The sequence below is a fragment of the Eurypyga helias genome, unplaced genomic scaffold, assembly GCF_000690775.1.
Source record: "Eurypyga helias isolate BGI_N326 unplaced genomic scaffold, ASM69077v1 scaffold10505, whole genome shotgun sequence".
In the NCBI taxonomy this organism is placed as follows: Eukaryota; Metazoa; Chordata; class Aves; order Eurypygiformes; family Eurypygidae; genus Eurypyga; species Eurypyga helias.
In genome coordinates this window covers 3,793-27,304 of record NW_010253424.1, presented here as the reverse complement: position 1 = coordinate 27,304, position 23,512 = coordinate 3,793, and the positions used below count along the sequence as shown (strand labels likewise).

The window sequence follows — 23,512 nt, the reverse complement described above, 5'->3', positions numbered from 1 at the left end:
GCCGCAGTCCAAGGGCCAGAGCCTGAGCACTACCACAGCAGATTCTGAACAAACCCTCTCAGCGATAGCATGACTGGGAAAACTAAACAAACCCACCAACTCCCTCACGAATGAGCCAGCACAGGAGTCAGCGAAGCAGCTAACGCAGGAGTCAGGAGAGTGTCAGCAAGTGTACGGGAGCGAACGAGAGAGAGTGAGGGAGAGAGTGATGGCTCCCGGACCCCCTCCTCGCCTCTACCCCCAGCATGACGTACTATGGGATGAAATACTCCCTTGGTCAGTGGGGGTCAGGTGCCTGAACTGTGTGTCCCAGCACTGCCTGTAGCGAGACAGCGAGAGCTGGGAACGCAGCTGCAGGATCAGAAGGGGAGAAAGACCTTGAATTCAGTGCAGGCATTGCCCAGCGCCAGCTGAGAACTGATCAGTGCTGCTCTCTGCATCCAGGAACAGCTCCCTAGCAGCCACCGTAAAGAGGGTTAACTCTTTCCTGACTGAACCCAGCACAAAGGCCAAAAATACTTGAGAGCAGACAAAATATTTACAGTTTGTGTGTTGTTATAATGTAGGTTTGGTAAGACAGAAAGTGAAGTTGAGGTACCTTTATACTGAGATTTTTCAGACAAGTCAGGTTCCGACACACGAGATATTTAACTGGTACTGTTGTTCAAGCCGTATGGAGAGAATTTTGTTTTCAGGGCTTCCTGATGCTCACTGAGGTAATGGCTAGCTTTTAGATTAAAATTACATCTTTGACATTAGTTTTGTATTGTTAAAAAAAAATAGACTAGTTCTTAAGCCTAAATGTTTCTTCAGATCTGATGTAGAAGCAGCAAATGCCAGCGGAGAACAGGTGGTGTTTTTTAGTCTAGCTGGATACACGTCAGACCATCTGGGCAAGCCTACTACCCGTTCGCTGGCTTTTGCATCCCCGTTTCACAATAGGTCTCCTTATGTAACTTATTTGGATTTTCACTTCAGGGTGTATCTAAGCATCATCAGATAAGGTTAACAGTTGTTTTGGAAGATTCACTGGTGTACACCAGACTTCCCATAGATGCTTCCCTAAAACATCTATGGGAAGCATTTAAGTCTTGCCATATATGCTTCAATGTCCTCATGTTTTCATTTGGAAGAAGGAAGACACGATGGTGTTAGTACATGGTTGCAAATAGAGCCCGACTGGTTTAGAATAATGACTTCATATGAAAAAGCAAAACGTTTTGGTTAGCAAAACTTTGTAATTAATATCATCCAAAAGAACTTTTCAGTTATGAACATGTTAATCTTGTGCAGATGTTGTGCTACTGATGGGCAGGTTAAGTTGTCTGCATGTACCAGCTTGCAATTTCCAGTTGTGCACGTGTCCAAGAAACCGTCATAGCCGTGTTTACTAAGAATTACGGTTTTTAGATACTAATTACTCTGTCTAGTTAGTTTACATGCTGTCTGTTTTAAACAGTGGGTTTAGTGAAGAAGTCCTGTATCATACCTCAGGCACTGCCCCAACCACACCAGCGAGTCCTTTGCTGATCAATGCTGGAGTTACTTGGTTATCCCTACAATGGACAAAACCCTCAGGAACACCATCAGATGAAGGAATCTCGTATATATTAGAGATGGAAGATGAGAATTCCGTAAGTTGAGAATACTTGCTCTCAATAAGGAAAAGAGGCTGTAATGTGTGTGTTTGATATGTCATTGTATTAAGCGTAACAGTGATTACTGCTGCTAGAGTATTCTACAAGGACCTGGATTTTCTGAAATTAAGCTAATGACTTGTCATTGCTGTGACCAAGCCACATAGCTTTCTCCTTTTTATTGTGACAGTAATCATTATTAGTGTTATTAAGCCCCAATCCTGCAGAAAACTTTTAAATTGCTTTTAACTTTGTGACTTTGTGAATAACCTTCTAAGAGCTGGATCAAAGTAATTGCATCGTGGTCCCTGGAGATGTCATTTCAGCCTTTAAATGAGCCCTGTTCTACCCTTTGAAAGCATCAGGTGTAATTTCTGTTGACACTGTGTATGTTTTTCTTTACTGTTCCTTTCTCCTCTTCTGATTGGAGAATTGTTAATTAATTTCCCCTTTCCCAAAAAAGTATGTTGTGTTCACATGGTGAAGGTGGGCTTATTACTTTGTCAGAGGAGCGTAACAATTACAGTCTGAAACAGTGATTTATTTGCCTGAAATACGTTACGTGGTCTGGTCTGCAAATGTTTCAAGTGATCCTGTTTAATTCTGCAGGGATACGGTTTCAAGCCAAAATACGATGGTGACGATCTTACCTACACAGTGAAGAATTTGAGGCGTAGTACAAAATATAAATTTAGGGTAAGATTTTATCATATATTTGGGGTGGGACTTTTTTGCACCAGAGTAGCTTGAGATTGACACAGCAGTGGGGAGGGCCTTTTTTTTAAGGAAAACCAAATTTGATGCAGGTTTCTTACAATTTCAATCTCTTACAAACTGTCGGTTGGACGCCTGCTTCATTAATCGTCTCTGCAGAAGGAATAAGGACTTCTGCAAGGGCATAACACCGTTGCAGGTATCTGGAAATTCCAGGACATAAGTCAGTGTTCTTGAGGTTTTTTATTTGGCCTCTATGTTGTATATACATGGGTAGTATTACTTAGGGTAGCTATGGGGTCCTCTGGTAGAGCCTAAACATGCCTGAAAGTGTTTGATCATAAGAACATGTCAGTGCTAGCATAGCACTGAGCCCAGGTTAGTAAATCATTCGTATTACCATAGTGCTGAGCCCACTCTAGTAAGTCTGGAGGGCTAAACTTCTAGGTCAGGATGAAGTCTGGCCTAACAGTGGCTTAACAGTGAGCTTTTGAGTGTGATTAAAAGCAAATAAAGAAGCATAGCAGCTATGGAAAGGTGGCCAAATAGCCATTGAGGACTACAAGAACCTTTCTGAGACATGCAGAGCAGCAGTCAGGAAGGCTGAGGATCAGCTAGAACTGAAATTGGCCAAAGATGTCAAGAACGGGTTCTTCAGATACGTGAGCAGTAAGCACAAGCACAGGGAAGACCAAAGATGTCAAGAACAAGAAGAAAGGGTTCTTCAGATACATGAGCGCAAGCACAGGGAAGACATACGTAGGCCCATTGCTAAACAGGACAGGGAGGCAAGTTACTGATAATGCCCGTAAGGTTCTCAGTACCTTCTTTGCCTCTGTCTTCACTGGCACAGCTGATCTCAGGATCAGTAGCTATGACAAGGTATGAAGTCAATCAACCAGTGGTGGATGAAGGGCTGGGCTGTGGCCTCTGGCAAGGGCTCAACCCACGTCAGTCATCTGTGGGCCAGGACAGAATCCACTCCAGGGTGTTAAGAGGGTGATGTTGTTGCAAGGCCATATCTATAATATTTGAAAAGTGATGGAGATCAGGGGATATCCTTGACAACTGGAAGAGGGCAAATGTCCTTCCCATCAACAAGAAGGGCCCAGAAGAAGACCCAGGGAACTACAGGCCCATCCATTAGTCTTACTTCAGTCCCTGGGAAAGTAACAAAAGAGTCCTCCTAGAAACTATGACAAGCCAAATGAAACGGGAGATGGGGAAAAGCCTACATGAAAAATAGATCATGCCTGACTAGTCTGATCACCTTCTACCTCAAAGTAATACTTTCAGTTGGCCTGGAGGGAGCAGTGGATGTTGTTTACCTGCGCTTCAGCAAAGCATTCAGCACTGTTTCCCACAGCTTTCTCCTGGACAAACTGGCGGGATACAGACTGGATGGGTGGTCTGCAAGATCAGTGGAAAACTGGCCAACAAGCCACACCCAGAGGGTGGTGATCCATGGATTTTACTCAAGCTGGCAGCCTTTCAGACATAGGATCTCCTAGGGATCGATATGGGGCCCAATGCTGTTCATCTTCACAAATGATCTAGACGACGGGATTGAAAGCACCCTCACCAAGTTTGCTGCTGACACCAAACTGAGTGGTGTCGGAATAACCAAGGAGCCCAGTATGGGCTAGGAACAGCCTTGCTGGAAGGGACCTGGGGGTCCTGGTGGGCAAACTGACTATGAGCAGTGCAACACTGCAGCAACAAAGGCAAGTTGGATCCTGGGCTGCATCCACAGGGCCAATATTAGCAGAGATAAGAGATGTGATCATCCCACTGTACTCAGCTCTTGTCAGGCCTCACCTGAAGCATTGTGTCTAGTTCTGATCCCCACAGTTCAAAAAAGACATGTAGAGGGTCTAAAGGAGGGCCACGAAGATGATCAAAGAGCTGTAGAACCTGCCATATGAGGAACGACTAAAAGTATTAGAACTTTCCTCCCTGGAGAAGAGAAGGCTCAGAGGGACCTCATGACAGTTTTCCAGTACTTAAAGGACAGCTTACGAAGGGGAGGAAGGCTCTGTCTTCAAAAGGAGCCACATGGAGAGGACAAGGGGCAGTAGGTGCAAGTTGCACAGGGAGAAGTTTCATCTTTGTATAAGGCAGACATTTTTCACAGTAAGAACAATCAGTCGCTGCAACAACCTCCACAGAGATGTGATGGAGTCCCCATCGCTGGGTGCTTTCAAGACATGACCGCACAGGCTGCTAGATCTAGGCTCGCTTTTCCCTCAAAGGTTGCACCAGATGAACTTTCAGGTCCCTTCCAACCAGGGCTGTTCTGTGTTCTGTCACCCTTGAATGGTTGCTTGGCTTTTGGAACAAAGCTAAAGGCTTCTGCCATAGTATGAAGCAGAGTCAGATGATCTTATCTCTGTCTACAAGAGAAAGAAATGCCAATAGCTGTTGTCTTGCATACATCTAAAATTCTATTTCATTAAGGAAAAATTTGGAACTGCTGACGAACAGCATCTCTTTGCAGTATGAAAGGTAGCAGTTTAAGGGTTGATTGGTTTGTCTTCAGTTAACACTAAAACATGTAAGTACTCCTTTTCAAATGACAGCAGATATTTTGTACTTTTGAATGTGATTACTTTCTTAAACAGAAAAGGTTATGATGGGGATTAATCTTGGGGGTTTTTTACATAACTGAGTACTTAAATTATTTAAAACATGCAGTGTATTCCAAGGACTGTACCAAGGTAGGACTGCTGTGGCCACACCTGAACTTAAACTAGTACAGTTAATGACCTTGAAACTAGCTTTTGCAGGATTTGCCCATAGTCTTCCTTTGAAAGTAATCCTACATGTTAATCAGATGCATTACTAGGTAAATATATAGAGAACTTAAACATCCTAAGTTTCTCATTAAAATAAAAACCCCAATGTTTATAGCCTATTTTTCTTAACAAAACAGTAAGCAGAAGTCTCTGTTCACTCATTCGCAGGACATAAAGGAGATACAAATGTTGTGTTAATCAGGTCTTTAATTTTTATTATACAGGGGAAAGACTTAATTAGTAGTAATATTCCTTAAGGCTTTTGAAAGAAGCTTTATAACCATTGGAAACCTTATTATAATACGTAAATGCTAACTGTGCCTGTTTAACTTCATTTGTAAGGGCACAAAGACAACCAGATGATTGTTAATCTTGTAAACTGTATCGGGAGACTTAATGTCTGAGAGACATGTTAGCTCACATTTCCTTTTCTTACTCTGTACTAACATTACTGCTGTCGCTTCAGTTCTGCTCATTTTTAAAACAAATAGAAAAGGCAGAAAACCCTTTTTTTAGGTTCCTTGTCTTATTGCTAGGAAGAAATAGGAATACGTAGTAAACTAACTGCAGACAACTAAAAAGTGAAGAATGGCTGCAATTTGTTTTCCTAGAATCACAGCACAGTCGAGGTTGGAAGGGACTTTTGGGGATCATCTGGGTCAAACTTGTGTATAAAGCAGAGCCTTACGTTTGGCAATTCAGCCCTGTCCTACCCCTGTTGAGCTGAGACTTCAGTATTTCCAGCAAGGGAGATTTGACCACTTCTCTGGGCAGCCCAGTCTCATGGTGATTAATTTCTTTTTTTATATCCAGCTAGAATTTTCCCTAACACACTTTGTGCCCTCTGTCTCTTGTCCTGTCGTCACAGATCCTTGTGAAGACAGTATCTTCAGCTCTTCTGTAACTACCTTTTACGTAGTGAAAGGCTGTGATGAGATGCCCCACAGTGAAACTTGTTTTTTTCTTAGGCAGAATAAACCCAAGTCCTTCAACCTTTCTTCCTTTGTCAGGTTCTCCAAGCCTCTAATCATCATGCTGGCGCCCTTCAGAATTCTCTCTAGTTTCCCAGTGTCTCTATTGAATTGGGAGGTCCAAAACTGAACACACTATTCCAGGCGTGGCTTTAAAAGTGCCGAGTAAAGTGGCATAATCTCATCCCTCCTTCTGCTGGCTAAATTCTTGCTGATGCAGCCCATGGAACAATTTGCCTTTGCTACTGCCAGGATGCTTTGCTGGTTTTTTTGGCTTGCTCTCCTCCAGAAGGTCCTTCTCAGCAGAGCTGAAAAAAGAAAAGCTGACTAGAGTCAGAGCCCAGACTGGACTGCGGCTGGGATTATTCCATCCCAGGTGCAAGACTTTATCTCTGTCAGAGCTCATACAGGTCTTGCTGATGCCGTTTCCCAGCCTGTCAAAGCCTGTAATGGTGGGTGCTCCTTCCAGCATCTCTCTCTGCTCCTAGTTTGGTGTCATATGCGAACATGGGGAGGGTGCATTCACTCCTGTTATCCGGATCACTCCTGAAGATACTGGATAGCACCTGACATTGTATTGACTGCTGAGGAAATCCACTCACAAGCAGCTGTTAATTTGCCTTCGAACCATTAACCACCACCCTTTGAGCCCGGCGTTCTGCCAGGTTTTACACACCCAGCTTGTGGTCCATCTGTTCTGGCTGTATCTTAGCAGCTTGTCTGCATGGATGCTGTGGGAGACCATGTCAGACTAAAATCAGGGTAGATGATGTCCACCGCTCTCCCCTCCTCTATTGAGCAAGTCGTTTCATCGTAGAAGGCACTCAGGTTGCTCAAACGTGATTTACCCTTGATAAATCTAATCACTTTCTTGTCCTTTATGTACCTGTAAATAACTTCCTGGACAACCTTTGCCATAATTTTCCCTGGGACTCAGGAGTTGATAACATCACCTTTGCTGTTGTTAAATACAACTTAACTTACCCATATAAACACTTTTATTATTGCTGAATGTAGTAGTGTGAGGCCTCTGCTTAATTCATCCCAATTATTCAGGTTTCCTTAGCAGTTAGTAAAGCATCTTGACAATCTGCTCTTTACTTAATTACATGAAAAGATTTTTACCTCAATGGGAAGGGAATTGCAACTAAAACTTTAATGCTGCCAGTTTCCTCCAGTGAAGGTTGAAACGTGGCCTCTTTGCAGTGTGTCTTTTTCATCCTCTGTTGTTTCCATGATTTATGTAGGGTTTTTTTCTCATACATACATCTCATTATCAATAAATTGCACAACTCCGATAAAAAAGAGCTGTTCTTAGATCTATCTAATTTCTGAGTTTTCCTAGGTGATTTAAAAAAAACCCCAAGTTTTCAGATCCTTGACTTGAGATGAAGTGGCTTGCACTATCATGAGCACCCACAGGTTCCATTAATGTCACTGAGATTTGCATGTCCTGATGACCTTTTACGGGCAGGCAACATTTAAGTGTCCTAAGTAGAAGCTTAACTTTATGCACCACCATTTGAAATTCGGGGGTATGGAAGGTTATTTAATTTGTGAATATATATAATTTTTTTGCTTCACGATCACTAGGGGTTTTCTTAAGGATTTTTTGGGGTTTTTTGCTGGCAATTTGCAGGAATTTTTAATTTCAGTATAGTGATTGACCAACTGTGAGACTAATGAAGTTGTAAAATGAAGGTATATAATAGCTTTAGTTCTTGCGATATGCTGAAGTATACATATAAATTAATTTGCCCTTACCATTAACAGTGACTGGCATACCATTAGCCAGTGCATTTGTTCTGTTTACAATGCTCTTTTATATATTTGCAGGTTATTGCCTATAACTCAGAAGGGAAAAGCAGTCCAAGTGAGACAGTAGAATACATTACTCGTCCAGACAAGCCTGGAGTACCTTCAAAACCCACAGTGAAAGGAAAAATTCACGCACAAAGTTTTAAAATAATCTGGGGTAAGATTGTTGCCTGGCTCTGTTTAGAGCTCTGTATTTTCTATAAATATAAAATAGTTTAAATATATATTTGTGTATAGAAGGCCAGGTTTTACTTCAGTCAACTGAGCCATTATGATTCATGGAACTTAGAAAAACACTGATTCCAGATACTTAGGGCGGCAGTGTAATAGTGTAATTATGTGGGAAGAACAGTACACATTGTAATGGGGAATGTTACTGCAGGGGACCACAATAAATAAAAAACCAGTAGTGTTAATTTGAGTACTAAGAAGTTGTGTTTCTCGGACACAAAAAGTAGATGCCACGACATTCTGGGGTTTTATCAAAAGAGAAGATCCAAGTTCAAAGTGTTTGGTTGTGATAGATAAATGTTTTTATTAGCTAAGGTTCTTGAGGAACTTTTCCTTAGGCTCAGGTTGTTTAGCCTTACGCTGCGAAACAGGAGAAGGTGAAACACTACTGTGTGATGCAGTACATGAGCAGAAAGTCAGATAGGTAAAGGTTTTATTGATTGTCACAGGTAATGAAACTTCTTATCTATTTCTGTTTAGTAGTGTGTTTAATTCTTTTGCTTTAATAATAATAAGAAAGTTACTTGAGGAGTATAGAGTATAAGTAGTACTCAGCAAGTCCAGTCTGGCTTTTTTCCATAGTGCCTTGCTACATCAGGGCTTGATACCTGATCTTTTACGGATGATGTATAATGTATGAAGTTATTAGAAATGTCTAATTTGTAAATAGAAAACTATCTAAAACATCTATTTATATAGAAACCTTTAATAGTTATTAGTTTGAACAGTAATACTCTTTTTTTTTTAAATGATAATTCATGTTACCATTTTATTTGTCATTTGGAGTAATTTGTTCCTTCCAACCGAAGAAGTGCTGTGTCTCATGTATAGATGATCTTTAAGGTCCCTTCCAACCCAAACCATTCTATGACTCTGTATAATAAGTCTCATTTTGTTTAGCAGGTGTGATGTGATATGTGACCCTTGCCTAAGATCCAACACCGGTTCATCCAGCACATACATAATGTCACGTTATGGCAGCGGTACCCTTCTGTTGAAGTATCATGCTGCCTTTATATTTGTCCAAAATACTGTTTTTCCACATTCTTTTCATTCTGCTGTTAAGTCAGCTATGAGAAGGCGCAGTAGGATTATGTGTCAGAGAGAGGTCTGTAGATTTGTGTCCTGTACATGAATCTTGTACCAGGAAGGACAGTGCACTCCGTTTCTAGTTATGTATTAAAAATTTAAGATATTTAAGTTTTCAGTTTAGAACTTCTGACTTCTGTTCTCTTCCAAAATATTTAGGGTTTTGAAATCCTGTCCTTAAATCATTTTGAAATATTCTCATATGCAAATCAGTGTGATAATCTTTTATCTGCAGTCCAAATTACAGGACCCTTAGGATCTGTGTCCGCAAAACCACAATCGGGCAGCTTTCCACAGGACTTCAGACTAACTGAAACGTTTGCTGTGGCATCTCCCAGGTGCCTGATTGCCCTGTCACTCTTCATCTGTACAGTATGCAGTCGGGTTGTGAGCTGGCAGCTTCGCGTAGCGGAGAATGAGTGATTGGCCGCTGTCCTGAACTAGGATGCTGTGGCTAGCTAGGAGGCTACCTGTCTAAATAAGCACCCATCTCCAGTCAGCTGTTGATTCTGCCTTTTGTGAATTCTCCCCAAAAGCTACAAAACCATTTAATTTACAGCTTTTGGTTGGCATATTGCTGTTTTTTGTAGATCCGCCAAAAGACAGTGGAGGAGCAGCAATAAGTACATACGTTGTGGAAATGTCCGAAGGCTTAAGTGGTAAGTATTAGGAGCATATGCTGGCATTCAGCTGTGTTCTTTTTTCTCTGTGTGTGTGCCTGTGGGAAGAGTAAAATGTCTGTTATGGCAGGGAAGGTTATTGCAAGGGACTGCCATTAAAAAAAAGGGATGGTGATGCTTGTGTGCAAGAGGTTACTTCTCTCTGTCTTAGAAATAAGATGCCACAAAACTCTGTGTTGAAAGAGATGCTCCGTGTTGAATTTATTAATCAGGGGTTTTCTGGTTTGGAAATTAAATGACACTTTTCAGACATTTTAGGATAAGAAGGCAGGGCCGCATGGCCTCATTGAATGTGTGAGAGATGAAAGCAAAAGGAGTGCTCCGTTTATCGCTGTTAAAGGAGAACAGTGATGCAGATGGGATAGCTGTTTCTGTTGTTGCCTCTTCTGTCCTTGGATAGAGAAGGGAAATTAACAGTATCTCTAAACTAAACATAAAGCTCTCGCGCTAAATCATTTAAAAACCTAGAGCTCTTAAGTCACCTTACCAAATTCAGAAACATGGTCACATGGAGAATGAGTTCATCCTTCTCCAGTGCTGTATCACATTAAGAGAGCACACCATCCCCAGATTGTAATGGCAGCCCTGTCAGGGCTCCCTGCCGAGATTTTTTTGATATTCAGTCTATTACTTCCCTTACTCCATCGCGTGTCCGGATTAAGGCATTTCTGGAATGATTTGCCTGAGCGTTTCACACAGATTTAGTGAGCCGTGCATTCCATTTCATTCCCAGTCCTCTAAATTCTATGATGTATTGAATTGTTGGAGATTTAATTAAAAGTCTCCAGGTTCCCTGCTTAATCTCTTAAAAAGAGAGAGAGAATGCTAGAGTTTCTGATTTAAGATATGGCCGAATAGCAGATAATGAAATCAGGATTTCAAATGGTGCTGGGCCATTCAGGAATACAGGAACAAGCTTTATCAATTATAAACTGTAGTTACAGCCTGCAACATGAATGTTGTAATTGAAAGTTTCTTCTCCATGGAAAATTTTCCTTTTCTATGTTTCTTACTTATTTGGTTATGAGGCTTGATTGAGGTTGTTGGCCCAGTAATAGCCACTTCCTTAAATTCTCTCCTGCTTAATGTGAATACCAAATAAGGGAGACATTTCACTTGTGCAGATCTACACAAATTTATCTAAGAAACAATCTTTATAAAATGATGGGAGATTTTTCCAGAAAACTCAACGCAAGCCTTTAAATCGTTTTGATAAACCTCAGGCACACACTTGGGTAGTGAAGCTAGGATACCTGCCAGGGCTGGTACTGAAATGGGGCAAATTACACCTGGCTTCATTCCACACTTATTCTTAACCTTTCAGGAAACAAATGGGACACAATATACAGCGGAGCTGCTAGGGAACACGTCTGTGACCGACTAAACCCCGGCTGTTCCTATCGCTTACGTGTATATTGCGTTGGGGAAGGAGGACAAAGCACGGTAATAGGAGCTAATATCTATTAAATGAAATTGCTCTGGCTTCAAGAAAATCTGGTCCAGTAATTAACAAGCAAATATTGTACGGAAATGCCTAACAAAATAGCCATAATTAGTACTTCAAAAAGGCACCGTTTTGATGCACAGTGTTTCAAGTTTATGCCCATTTCTTAAAGAAATAAGCGTGAATATTCTTTTCTAATACTGTATTTTGTTGAAAGTTATTTTTCTTATTTACACAAACAGATACTGTGTCTTTTCCTGTGTGATACGTTGATAGAATGTCATTCCTAAAGGCCTGACCCAAGACAGCAATGCAAATGTAATGTTTTTTGTGTTGTCAGCGGCGTACGCTGTCTGTCGGAGCAGCCCAGCAGGCAGGGGAGGACAGAGTGGGCTTTACACGCTTGCACTCCGTAGTTTCTTCCCTTGCTGTCTCAGCCACAATCACAATGTTCACATTGCCCTTCTTTTCAGTATTCCCCAACAATTTGATGTGCTGTGCTCCCTCATGTATGTTACATACGTGCACACCTGCGCTGTCACTTCCAAGGTGTAGTTCACCTTCAGGGCCAAGATGTCATGCCGTATTCTTCTCCCTTCTTCCCAGCAGCAGGCACAGCAAAGCCAGCCCTGGCTCTCTGCAGACTTACAGCGGGGCTTCACTGTCAAGCTGATACCCTGAGAATCTTAAAGCTTTGCTTTCTTGGCGTTTGCCGTTTCTTCCTCAGCCCCCTCCCCTTCACAGTATGAAATGCGTGTTCTTCCTCCACACAGGAGTCTGCTGCAAAGAGAGCCTTGCGCACAGCCACCTCGGCTTAAGAGCAAAGCTGGACGCCTTCCGCGCTGGCTCAGCCCCGATGCCTTCCCTGTTGCCATAGCCCAGCTTGTACAGGGGAAGGGGGAAGGCAGAATCACTCCCCAGTCCCCTAACCACAAAGTGCTTGTATGTCTCTGGAGTGTTCTGCTCTGCTAACCTCCTTCCCCGTTAGTTAAGGATAAACCCGATTCTGTACCAAAGAGAAAATAGCTCTCAGAAATTCCTGACGCTTTCTGGAGGCGTCAGAAATCAACGGAAGAATAGTAAAGAAATATGTAACGAAGCTTTTCTGTAGCTTGGCATGGCCATACACCTTCTGAGAAACATTCTGCTGTTTAAGTAGCATCCGGGGTTCAGTGCCACAGTATCTTTCGAAGGAGCTGAAAAGCGGCAGAGCTTCCCATCCACTCTTTGTGGAATGCATGTGGAAAGCAGTTGGGAAATGAGACTCTCAGACGCGTCTCTCTTGTAACCTATAAGGCCTATCAGCTTCTTACTTGTCCTGTATCGCGCTGAAGCCGACAACCCCGCGTTCTCTCTGGCTCATCGCTGTCTGCGTCCGGAACAGTCCGTGCCATCTGCTGCGTGCTGCTGTGCTGCGTATTTCTGCTCACGCTTCCCGTCAGAGGTGGAACTCTGTTGCACATTGTTACTAAGCAGTGAAAAGTTGAAATGTCAATATTTTTCATCTCTTCTGATTGATGGTTTTGCCCACTTTTGCTTTCTGAGAGGTTCTTGCACAGAAAGTATACAGGCCTTAGAGTAAGGTTTCAGAAACCATTGAGTTTCAGTTTAGTGAAAAAGCGAATGCGTTTACATTGAACAAGTCGTATTTCAAGCTTCTGTACTAGGTTTGTGCCCGGAGTTAACCACTGTTTTTAATCCCACTCCTTGCACGTGTACCAAAACACAAAAGCCAAAGTTAATTTTGCGTAGCATGTGATGACTGCAGCATGTTTTATGTAGGTATTACGAGAAGTGCACACCAACTCACTTCAGCATCTTCACGTGTTTCAGTATGTCCTTCAAAAAGTGGAAGATCCTGTTTCTGACTCAAGTATTTGCCTTTACTTGTGGCATAATCGATAGTGCCTGTTTGGGCCTAGATGACTCTATTAATCTATCTTTCCTTTGTAGGCATCCGATTCTTTACTGGTGCAGACACCTGCAGTGGTTCCTGGTCCATGCCAGCCACCAAGGCTACAGGGTAGACCAAGAGCAAGAGAAATTCAGCTGCGCTGGGGTAATTCTATTGCAACTGTCAGTGAGTGTAAGGGATCCAAACGTGTTATGTGTTAAAATTAAATAAGCTTCTCTTCCTTTCTTATATTTAGGTCCACCTCAGGTAGATGGTGGCTCACCCGTTACCTGTTACAGTCTGGAAATGTTTCAGGCAGAAACCGAGGAACACAGAGAGGTTTACCAGGGCTCTGATGTTGAATGCACAGTAGGCAGCCTTCTTCCAGGGAGGATGTACAGCTTCAGACTGCGAGCAGCTAACAAGGCTGGGGTAAGGAGCCAGGCTGAAATGAAATCCGTTCCAGAGACTGCAATCACTATTAAGGATCTTCTCTTTTAAAAGAAGCGTTTAACAGGAATTTTTAAAATGAGTGTTTCCTAATGTGGAGTCATTTGATTCACACGGCTTATTGCTGTGTGGGAACAGACAGTTAAACATCAGTTCATTATAAAAAGGGGTTTTAGATGAAGGGAAGACAAAAGAGCTAATTATGTCTTACATCTGACGGATAGCATCGGGGAATGGTTAAGAAATGCTAAGTACTTTATCAAAGCATTGTTGCAATTTTAAATTCTCATTAGAGGTAAGGTAGTAAATTATTTTCTGCGTACAGCTTTGTAAATTGATTGACCTTTATTTTTACAGCTGTTGGTGTTCTAGAACATAATAATTAGCGTTTCCTGACTCTTTTCTTCATATGTAGTTTAACTTCTGAGTACACATTTTATCAGACACAAGAAAATTGTCTGTGTTTCGAGTATTAAATGTGTTTAAATCAATCACTGCTGTAGAACAAGCTTTAATTATGTGGCCAAAGTCCTGATTTGAAAAGAGAGACAGAGGCAGGGCTGCTGACATTTTTCAGTGGTGTTCTCTTGATAAAAACTTACCAGGAACAGTTGACACTGTGGAGAGGCCTGCAGCTTAAAGCTTTAAAGCACTGACCTAACTTTTTATCCACCCCCCTGCAGAAAGTGGTTTATCGCTCAAGCATTGTTTGAATCCTTTATTTCTTTTAGAGGGATATAAATAGGCAGTTATAGATTGTGTTATGTTACAACGCAGCCATCGTGGAACTTCAGAATCAGGATCTGGATAGCACTTCCCTATTTTGTCTGAGAGCTGAAGTGTCAAATTTACTCTGATTGCATTTACTGTAGAGAAGAAGAGTCCTGCAGCTGTTCTGGAGAATGAGCAGACACTGAAATAAATCCTGAATCCACAGGCCACAAAGATGTATTTTATAAGCAAGTAATAGAAGGTTTCAGGCTGCTATTCTATGTCCCTACTAAGGTAAACTGTTACTTAAAAAGTAGTAATTTTAGTTTTACAATTTAGTTGTATCAACTCCCTTTTTAATAGTTTGGACCTTACTCGGAAAAATGTGAAGTAACTACAGCACCTGGCCCCCCCGATCAGTGCAAGCCCCCTCAAGTGACATGCCGGTCTGCTGCATGCGCTCAGGTGTCGTGGGAGGTAAGGATGCTGTGTTACACCTATGTTAACATGATTGTCTTCACGTGTTTAAGTTCACCTTTAAAAGCTGAAGGCTGTGTCTAATTCACATGTTTAAAGATACGTACCGGATGATCCAGTACTTGGTAGGTAGAACCCTAAACTCATTCATCATGCCATTAAATGACAGCTGTAAGTTGGCAGCCTGCAGGCACTTGAGGTCTTGCTCGGTTCTTTTGTTTAAAACTTTTGCCACAACTGCTGCACCACAGTTCTGAGTGAAGCAGGCTCCTCTTCACATTTTTCTTTAATGTAGTTATCTTTCTTCAAAGCAAATTCATCCACATAGTACAATACATTATTATGCATTTTCTGGTTTTATAAGCTGATTTAATTTTATATAATTACATCAGTAATAATGTAGCAAAAGCCTCACACACTTCCTATAAACCCACAGTATTTAGATATGTGATTAAAAAAAATGCAATAGATAAAAATTAAGCTTGTAAAAAAGGAAGATTCTATCTGGGATTACTGTTTAAACACAGCTTTTCAGTGGCTTGAGAGGGAATGAAGTATCTGAGTTATGGAACTGTATGGAAAAATAAGATTAAACTATTTTACCTGGAAGGTAGTTCCTACTGTGCATTTCAGAGGAGCTGTTTTAAATGTCTACAATCATGGAATCACAGAATAGTTTGGGTTGGAAGGGACCTTAAAGACCATCTAGTTCCAACCCCCCTGCCATGGGCAGGGACACCTTCCACTAGACCAGGTTGCTCAAAGCCTCATCCAGCCTGGCCTTGAACACTCCCAGGGATGGGGCATCCACAGCTTCTCTGGGCAACCTGTTCCAGTGCCTCACCACCCTCTCCAGGAAGAACTTCTTCCTGATATCCAATCTAAATTAACCCTCCTAAATGTGGTCCTTGGAAATGCTGTTTGTATTCAGTCACTTATCTTCACGTAGCCTAATGCTGAAAGTAGCAAATACTTCTATTTTAAGAACAAGATAAAGTAAAAAACATGCTTTGGAACAATTTTTATCTGCACCCTGGTGTGATTGCTGTCTTCGGATATTTAATCTAAAACAACAGCAGAGTTTTTCTTCTGTTTTCTTCATGATCTAAGAAATTTTTTTCGTTGATTTGAGGTTTTGGCTTTTTGATTGGCTTTTTCCTTTATTGCTTCATTGACTGCTGATATCTTCCTGTAGTGTCATATCTTAGTCTGGCACTGGTACATGTGATTTTAACTGTACTTCAATTTATTATTTCTAATTGGTGTTAAAACCATTCAACTCCCAAAGTTGGGAGGCTAAGTTTGGACTCCTAGGGCAGGTAGTGAGGAAAACCAGGCTACTCCAGCAGGCATTTTAGTCCAGGTCTGTGTTGTTGCTTAGGTGTCTCTCCCACTTGCTTCACAACTCTTATCTTGGGAAAAGACAGCATGTACGATTTTCTGCTTCCTGCTATGCTCGCAGCCTAGATTCCACACACAAGAGCCATGATGTGCTCCAAAGGAGGAGTCCTTTAATCTGTAAGATGAAGACACGAGTGCCAACGCGCTTTTGGACATTGTCATCCCTCCGCTATAGATGCAGTCGGTGAAAACCCCAAATCACCCTCCCAAAAAGACCATCTCTTGCTATTGACTGTTCAGGCTCCTAAGCCAATGCCATATGCCAAATGATCTGTGTATTTAAGCAACTGAAATCCCAGTTACTTTGTATAGAGTAGCCTCTGCAACAGTAAATAGTGTTTTTAAAGTATAGGTGACCCAAGGCCAGTAATGCATTCTGATCTATTTATATTGTACTAAATTAAAAATCAGGGAAGAAATGGGAGGGTTACATTCCTACGGAAAAAAACCCAATATAGATGTGGTGAATTTATTTGATTTTTTTTTCAGTCAGTGAATTTAACTTTCAACTAACTATATCCCTTTTAAAGGTTCCAGTGAGTAACGGAGCTGACGTCACGGAGTATCGCCTGGAGTGGGGCGGTGTGGAAGGATGCATGCAGATCTCCTACTGTGGGCCTGGGCTCAACTGTGAAATGAAGGGGCTTTTGCCTGCCACCATATACTATTGCAGGGTTCAGGTAAAGACAGAAAACTCCTGCTAGGGAAATGTGGAAACGAGAAGTGACCCTGCCGTAAAAACATGGTCTGCTTTGCACTTGCAGGCAGTGAATGCTGCAGGCGCGGGCCCTTTCAGTGAAGTAGTGGCATGCATGACTCCAGCCTCTGTACCTGCAGTTGTGACTTGCCTTCGGGGACTAAGTGAAGATGAAGTTGAAAATCCACACTATTCTCCTTCCACATGCCTTGCTATAAGCTGGGAAAAACCTTGTGACCATGGATCTGAAATCCTTGGCTACAGCATAGACGTTGGAGATAAGCAGCCGATAACTGTTGGGAAGGTTCTGACCTATTTTATAGACGGCTTACAGCCAGATACTACCTACAGGTATGCCAGGCACAGCTACTTGTCAGCCTGCTGTTTCTTCCACGAGAGCACGTTCTTTGTTTGTTTCCTTGCATTTTTTTATTCTCAGGGAAGTACACTCCCATGGAGCAAAAGGGAGCTTTGTAATGGCGATCGCCATAAACAGATGAGCTGTGCTGGTCATATTTTCTTTCAAGAACCATTTATGTTAGTTTGTTTATTGTGGTATTGTTATATCTGTCTGGTTAATGTGCCAGTTTAACTGAACTCACATTCATAATGGTTTTTTGGACTGGCCGCTTCATAGGTCGATGGCCTCTGATCTGTTTGACAAGGTAAAATCCGTCCAAGGAAGGATCGTGTCCGGTCTTTGACTGGATTATCTCTCTGATTTAATGATAACTCAACACAGCTTGCAGTGCTTTCTCTGCAGAAATAGCAAGTATTTGGGTGGCAGTTGGCATGAGGAATATCGGTTTGAAAATCTACCAATCAATTTTAAATCTGTCTTGAAGTATTTTAGTTGCTAAAATCATCCCTTACGTTTGGCCTAAGGGTTACTGAAAAATATAACTGTAAAAATCAATCAAACTGCCTGAAGGCACTTCACATTCCCATTACAGAAACATGTCCTCGCTGTTAAAACTTAAAGGAGAATGTCGGTCCCACTGAACTCAGAATGTAAGCCCACACTGATTTCAGTATAGTTAGGATATCACCTGGCTATGCAGTTTTCTCAATCCTTAAAGATCTGGTTTTCCTTTTTTATGCTGTATGTAAGATTACGGTGTTTCTCTGTGCCTTCTATGTAGTGTGAAGAGCAGTTGCACTCTGTCAACAGACTGCACAAAGAGAAGCTCCTATTGCAGAGATACTTCTCCTACCCACAACAGTGCTTTTACAGAACACACTGTCAACTCCTTGTGCAGATAAAAAATTGCATATATTAACCTCAGCTCTGTGCTATAGTAAATTAGCATAATGTTAAATATTACTGTACTGAAGGAGAAATGTTTCTTCATAAGCCTACACACGTGTTTTAATATTTTGAAATTGTGTGGTTGATCGTTTCAGAATTTAATTATTGAGATTATTGTTTTCCAGTTACCTAGATACTGTTTTAGACAAGCAAATCTAGTCTGCGAAATGAGATTAGACACACTTTGCTCTCTGTGGCTACCTGTGAGACGTGAAGAGCCTTAGCTTTCTCTGTTTTCTGCCTTTTCCTTTTTAGAAATGAATGTCTGCTACTTTTAATTCTTACTGGTAAACCTAATGCCAGCATTGTTTTCCATGGAGTATCCAAAAAAAATTTTTAAATTCCTGATTTTCACATTTACAAACCCCTCAGCCATGTGTCCTTTGACTTTTAGTGTCCCCCTCCCCCTTTCCAAGCAGACCCAAGATGGCTCGTGTTTGAGGGCACCCAGAGATGCGTTACCAGTAAAACCAGGGAGGGAGGCGGCTGGGCACCATCACTGTATTTTCACATTAATCAGCTCCGTTCCAAAAAGCCTGTAAAACTTTCCTGAGGTCATCCTTGAACCCACCTGATATAATAGCCAAAGATGGGTATTCACCTCTTTTGGGGGTGGGGGGGTTTTATCTTCCCTCATCTTTCCAGTGCAGCTGTGAAGCATTTCAGTACGAGGCCTTGCGGGCTCAGGAAGACAGGCCACTCTTGAAGCACCTGATAGAGCTTTTGCATCTTTTTACTAATGTGACTGATGCAAATATGCTAATGTATTTTTATTTTGAATCGATCCAGCTCCTTAAAATGTGGCAGGGGAAGTGAAACTGCATATTGATGACAGTCCATCAAAGCATAATATTGATAAGAGTCTTCACTATAGGAAGGACCATCTATTTGGCATATATGAGTCTCTCTTGAATGTGAATGGTGGAAGTGACTGGTTATTTTTCAGATTTTCAAGTTAATTTACTCTCTCTTTTTAATTTCAAGTTAATTTACTCTCTCTTTTTTTCAAATACTAGAGTCCGAATCCAAGCCCTGAACAGTCTCGGAGCAGGTCCTTTCAGCCACACCATAAAACTGAAAACAAAGCCTCTCCCCCCAGACCCACCTCGCCTGGAATGTGCTGCATACAGTTCTCAGGCTCTCAAGCTGAAGTGGGGAGAGGGAACTGCAAAAGCATTAACCGACTCCATTCAGTACCACCTTCAAATGGAGGATAAGAACGGAAGGTTGGTTTTGGCATCGCTCTAATCTGCCCTGTAGCACTGGGGTCTGATGGCAGCAAAGGGCAAAATTCCGTATGCTTTGCTGGATTTTGAACAGACATAGGAGGTCGTCTCATCTGGCAAGGCAAGAAGGGCTCCAGTGTGCTGTGCTGGGAAGTACAGGATTGAAAAATTCATAGTTTTTTATTTACAGCTCAACATGAAGAGTTGAATGAAATGTTTTGTACCAGCACACTTTTCTTTCTTTCACGTTTGGTTAAGTATTTTATCAAAGTATCAAGTCTGATCAGTCTTGTGGATTTTATATACCTGATGTTGGAAGGGGTGAATTCTTTACTCTCAGTTGTCTTTATATGCAGTTCTTTTTAGTGGCAAATGAACTCATATACTACAAAATATTGTTTTAAGGGATCCCTTCTCTCATGTTAAATCGGAATGTAAGCTGTGATGGCACAGCAAGTTCAGCCAAATGAACAGTACTGCTACACTGGGTACTGTGTCTGAATCTCTGAGCAGCTTCAGCTTGACAGTGAAACGAGATCTGCTCAGTGAAATTGATCTGCTGGAAGGAGGAAAAGAAATTAGACTCTTAACTGGAAAGAAGTCAGCTGCCATTACCAAAGACTAGGTCATGTGCAGGTACCATCTGTTTTAAATGTAAAAGGAAAGAAAAAGTCAAAGTAGATGATAACCCCTGCGGAAAGAGATAAACTTGTGCTGTGTCCTGGGGATACCGAAACAAAATCAGATGAGAGCTGCCAAGACCAGTCCATGTAAGAGTTATGAAGGAGAGTGGCCAGCCTACAGGGCTTTGAAAACGGGCCTTGGGGTGCGCTGCGCGCCTGACTCTGGGCTCTCCTGCGGGTCTGAGTGAGCTTCGTCAGTCACGCGTCTCTGACAAAGATGTACAAGAGCAGTTGGATCCATAACCCTTTCTTGGGTGTAGTAGTGGAGAGTTGCAAAGGAGCAGCAAGCAAAAACATAGTGACCGAATTTTGAAAAGCTGAAGATGCTGGGGGAGCAGATGGCCAAAAAAAGAAGGGCAATGCACGCAGCTCATTGAGAGAGTGAACTGCTGTCCTTTCCCATTGTTTCAAGAGCAGAAGTGCTTCTGAAAACACTCGGGATCATTTTTGCAAGAGACAGTCTGTAGTACTCTGTGTGTAAAAAGAGATTTTTATCGCAAAGGCATAAGGAATAAAACCTTGGAAAACAAGCTTATTGTTTTATAGTAATGCCAGAACACTGATTAACTGAAATAAATACTTCTGGGCTTCTCATTAGATTCTGGTAAATTATGGGAATAGATTTCTAGACAATACTGTAGCTACTTCGGATGTCCATTTCTGTGTTTAAAATAAGCTGCTCTTTCCATTTTCAGGTTTGTATCCTTATACAGAGGACCGTGTCATACGTACAAAGTACAAAGACTCAGTGAGTCGACATCATACAGATTTTGTATTCAGGCATGTAATGAAGCTGGTGAAGGTCCCCTTTCTCAAGAATATGTTTTCACTACTCCCAAATCTCTTCCAGCTGCCTTGAAAGGTAAAGGTGCTTCTTGTTTCATTTGGGTGGTGAGAGGATGGCAGATTGGTTTCGGTATTGTATTGTATTTAGGGTGTTTGGAACGCTCAGCCCTTTTCCAAGTGCAGATGGGGATTGGAAAGGAATTCTCCTTTCATGTAATTGGCTGAAGCCTAAAATATTTGTTCAAAAAATGAGTGACTTGGGGTTTATGCATTCTTTGGCATAAGAAGGTGTGCACTTAGAGTCCTTGCTTACCAGGAGAGAGTGACCAGGCTGTTAGAGTAAGTTGAGATAAAAGTTATTCCTAGCATGTTTAGAATAATTTTAAACCTAGCAGCTTTTTTTTTTTTCCATCCAGTACCCACTTGCAGTCACCAAATTTTACTTGGATGATACCTAAACTAACAATAGAGAACAATATGAATTGTTAGTTGTTGTTCCAGAAAACATTGTAGGGAGAACACAAGTGATTCTGAATCTTTTGCTTCTCTGAGACAAAATACCAGAATATCCTATAAGCCATTAGAGGATAATGTTTTTAACATGGGTTAAGCAGACCTTGCTGTCGCTTTTATGTTTGCTTCCTTCAGCACCAAGGATAGAGAGGATAAACGATCACACGTGTGAAATCACCTGGGAGGTTCTGCAGCCCATGAAGGGGGATCCAGTTATCTACTGTCTCCAGGTCATGGTGGGAAAAGACTCGGAATTCAAACAGGTACGATGTGTTTATGTTACTGTATTCATCTTCAATTAGTCTTTGTGATAACTAGTTTGGGTTAAAGATTCTTGTATTCCAGTATGGTTTTAGTCACCTTGCTAACTTTTCGTTACTAAACACAGTATAAGGTGGTGTCTCCTAAAACCATTATCATAAAGAGATTTAAGTAGGGCTTAATGAGGCTTTGAGCAACCTGGTCTAGTGGAAGGTGTCCCTGCCCATGGCAGGGGGGTTGGAACTGGATGGTCTTTAAGGTCCCTTCCAACCCAAACCACTCTGTGATTCTATGAAGTAATATAAATACCGCAGTAAGTGGCACTGCACTTACTGATGTTTACTAAAAACACTGACGTTTGCTAAATACAACTTGACACCTCGAGTGGTGAGAAAATTGTCTAGAAGAACTGACAAAAAACACCCACCCAGTGGTGCAGAATTGTGACGTAGGGGAGAAAGAACAAAGGGGTCTCTCTGTGGTAGGAGCTGTTTGAAGGCAGTCAGCAATATCGCAAAAGCTCTGATGTTGTCAAAGTCCTACTTCTGTACAGACAACTATAGATAGTAAAGACCCCCTGCTTATGCCATGTAGACATTTGGGGGTAGGGAAATTTTTTTAATCCAAGTCAGTGATGAGGTTTTTTTACCGTAGGACGATTTCAGTAGTAGGACATGCTGTAACTACAAGGCTCGAGCAGTTGAGAATGTGTTTTAATTTCAGGTTTGATTATCCAAAGATACAGTTTGAAATGCCAAGCTACAAATTAGCCTGCATTTAAAAGAGGATGTGCAGTGCTAATTTTGCTTCCCTATAAACTGCTTGATAATTGAGATGAAATTAGGCTTGGAAACCCTGTTTCACACTATTAAGCAAGCAGGTTTCCTTCCAGAAAGGAAACACAATTAATTCTCGTATATTATAATTTTATTATAGGTCAATATTAAATACGTTCTGTCTGTGCTTTGGTAGATTGTAGGCTTTCATATTTCCATAATTCATAACTTCTAGTCTAGTGCTGTGTTTGTTATATCCATTGGTTGAATTTTTCATTAAATGATGAACTGTAATCGAGGTGTTGCTATACTGCAGTGGGAACGTTCTTTATCGTAACTTCGGAACTGTAAATGCAACATTGTGGAGGGTGTCCCTGCCCATGGCAGGGGGTTGGAATTAGGTGATCTTTAAGGTCCCTTCCAACCCAAATGATTCTGTGATCGACTGATTGATTGAAAAGGAAAAGACTGGTTTGCAAACATTAAAATTGGAACAGTCAAGAATTAAGCATAGGGGAAACAGCCTTTAAATACTTAAGACACGATGGTGAGAATTCTCTCAGCAAAGACATTTGAGGGGAAGGCACCGTCTGGCAAGGCAGTGGGGACAAGCAGCCGAGGCCAGGAGTCTGTGCCTGCTGCCCTGACTGTAGCTGGCGTGGGGGTGTGTGGCCTGTTTGCTCATTACCAAACGCATGGTACAAATTAGCAGAATTTTGAGGAAGCTGCACTTCCGATGACCTGCCCTGTCTCAGTGTGGGAAAGATTTCTTGAGAGAAAGAAGTCGTCTGTGGGTTGTAGATTCCAGTAAAAGCTCAGCTGCCTGGCTGTCAGGGGACTTTGGAAGTCTATGAGGAGCCACAGGCACAGCGGCAGCTTTTCAAACAACAAAACTGGAAGAGATTTCCTGCCTCTTTCCTGGAAGGGTTGGTAGTTTGTGTTTGTGAAA

At 41.7% G+C, this 23,512-nt stretch overlaps 1 protein-coding gene across 1 annotated transcript in view; it reads left to right on the top strand.

Annotated features, from left to right (window-relative positions):
* Nucleotides 1–1,459: 1,459 nt before the first annotated feature.
* FNDC3A (fibronectin type III domain containing 3A) overlaps nt 1,460–23,512 on the top strand; it is a gene marked incomplete at its 5' end in the record, with an annotated part of 23,577 nt that continues 1,524 nt past the window's right edge. The window contains 13 exons of the mRNA XM_010152674.1: nt 1,460–1,634; nt 2,247–2,333; nt 7,954–8,092; nt 9,846–9,914; nt 11,260–11,378; nt 13,333–13,438; nt 13,530–13,705; nt 14,798–14,911; nt 16,843–16,992; nt 17,077–17,360; nt 19,335–19,544; nt 20,923–21,089; nt 21,662–21,789. Coding sequence (XP_010150976.1) covers nt 1,460–1,634; nt 2,247–2,333; nt 7,954–8,092; nt 9,846–9,914; nt 11,260–11,378; nt 13,333–13,438; nt 13,530–13,705; nt 14,798–14,911; nt 16,843–16,992; nt 17,077–17,360; nt 19,335–19,544; nt 20,923–21,089; nt 21,662–21,789 — 1,924 coding nt within the window. The remainder of the gene's footprint in view (nt 1,635–2,246; nt 2,334–7,953; nt 8,093–9,845; nt 9,915–11,259; nt 11,379–13,332; nt 13,439–13,529; nt 13,706–14,797; nt 14,912–16,842; nt 16,993–17,076; nt 17,361–19,334; nt 19,545–20,922; nt 21,090–21,661; nt 21,790–23,512) is intronic.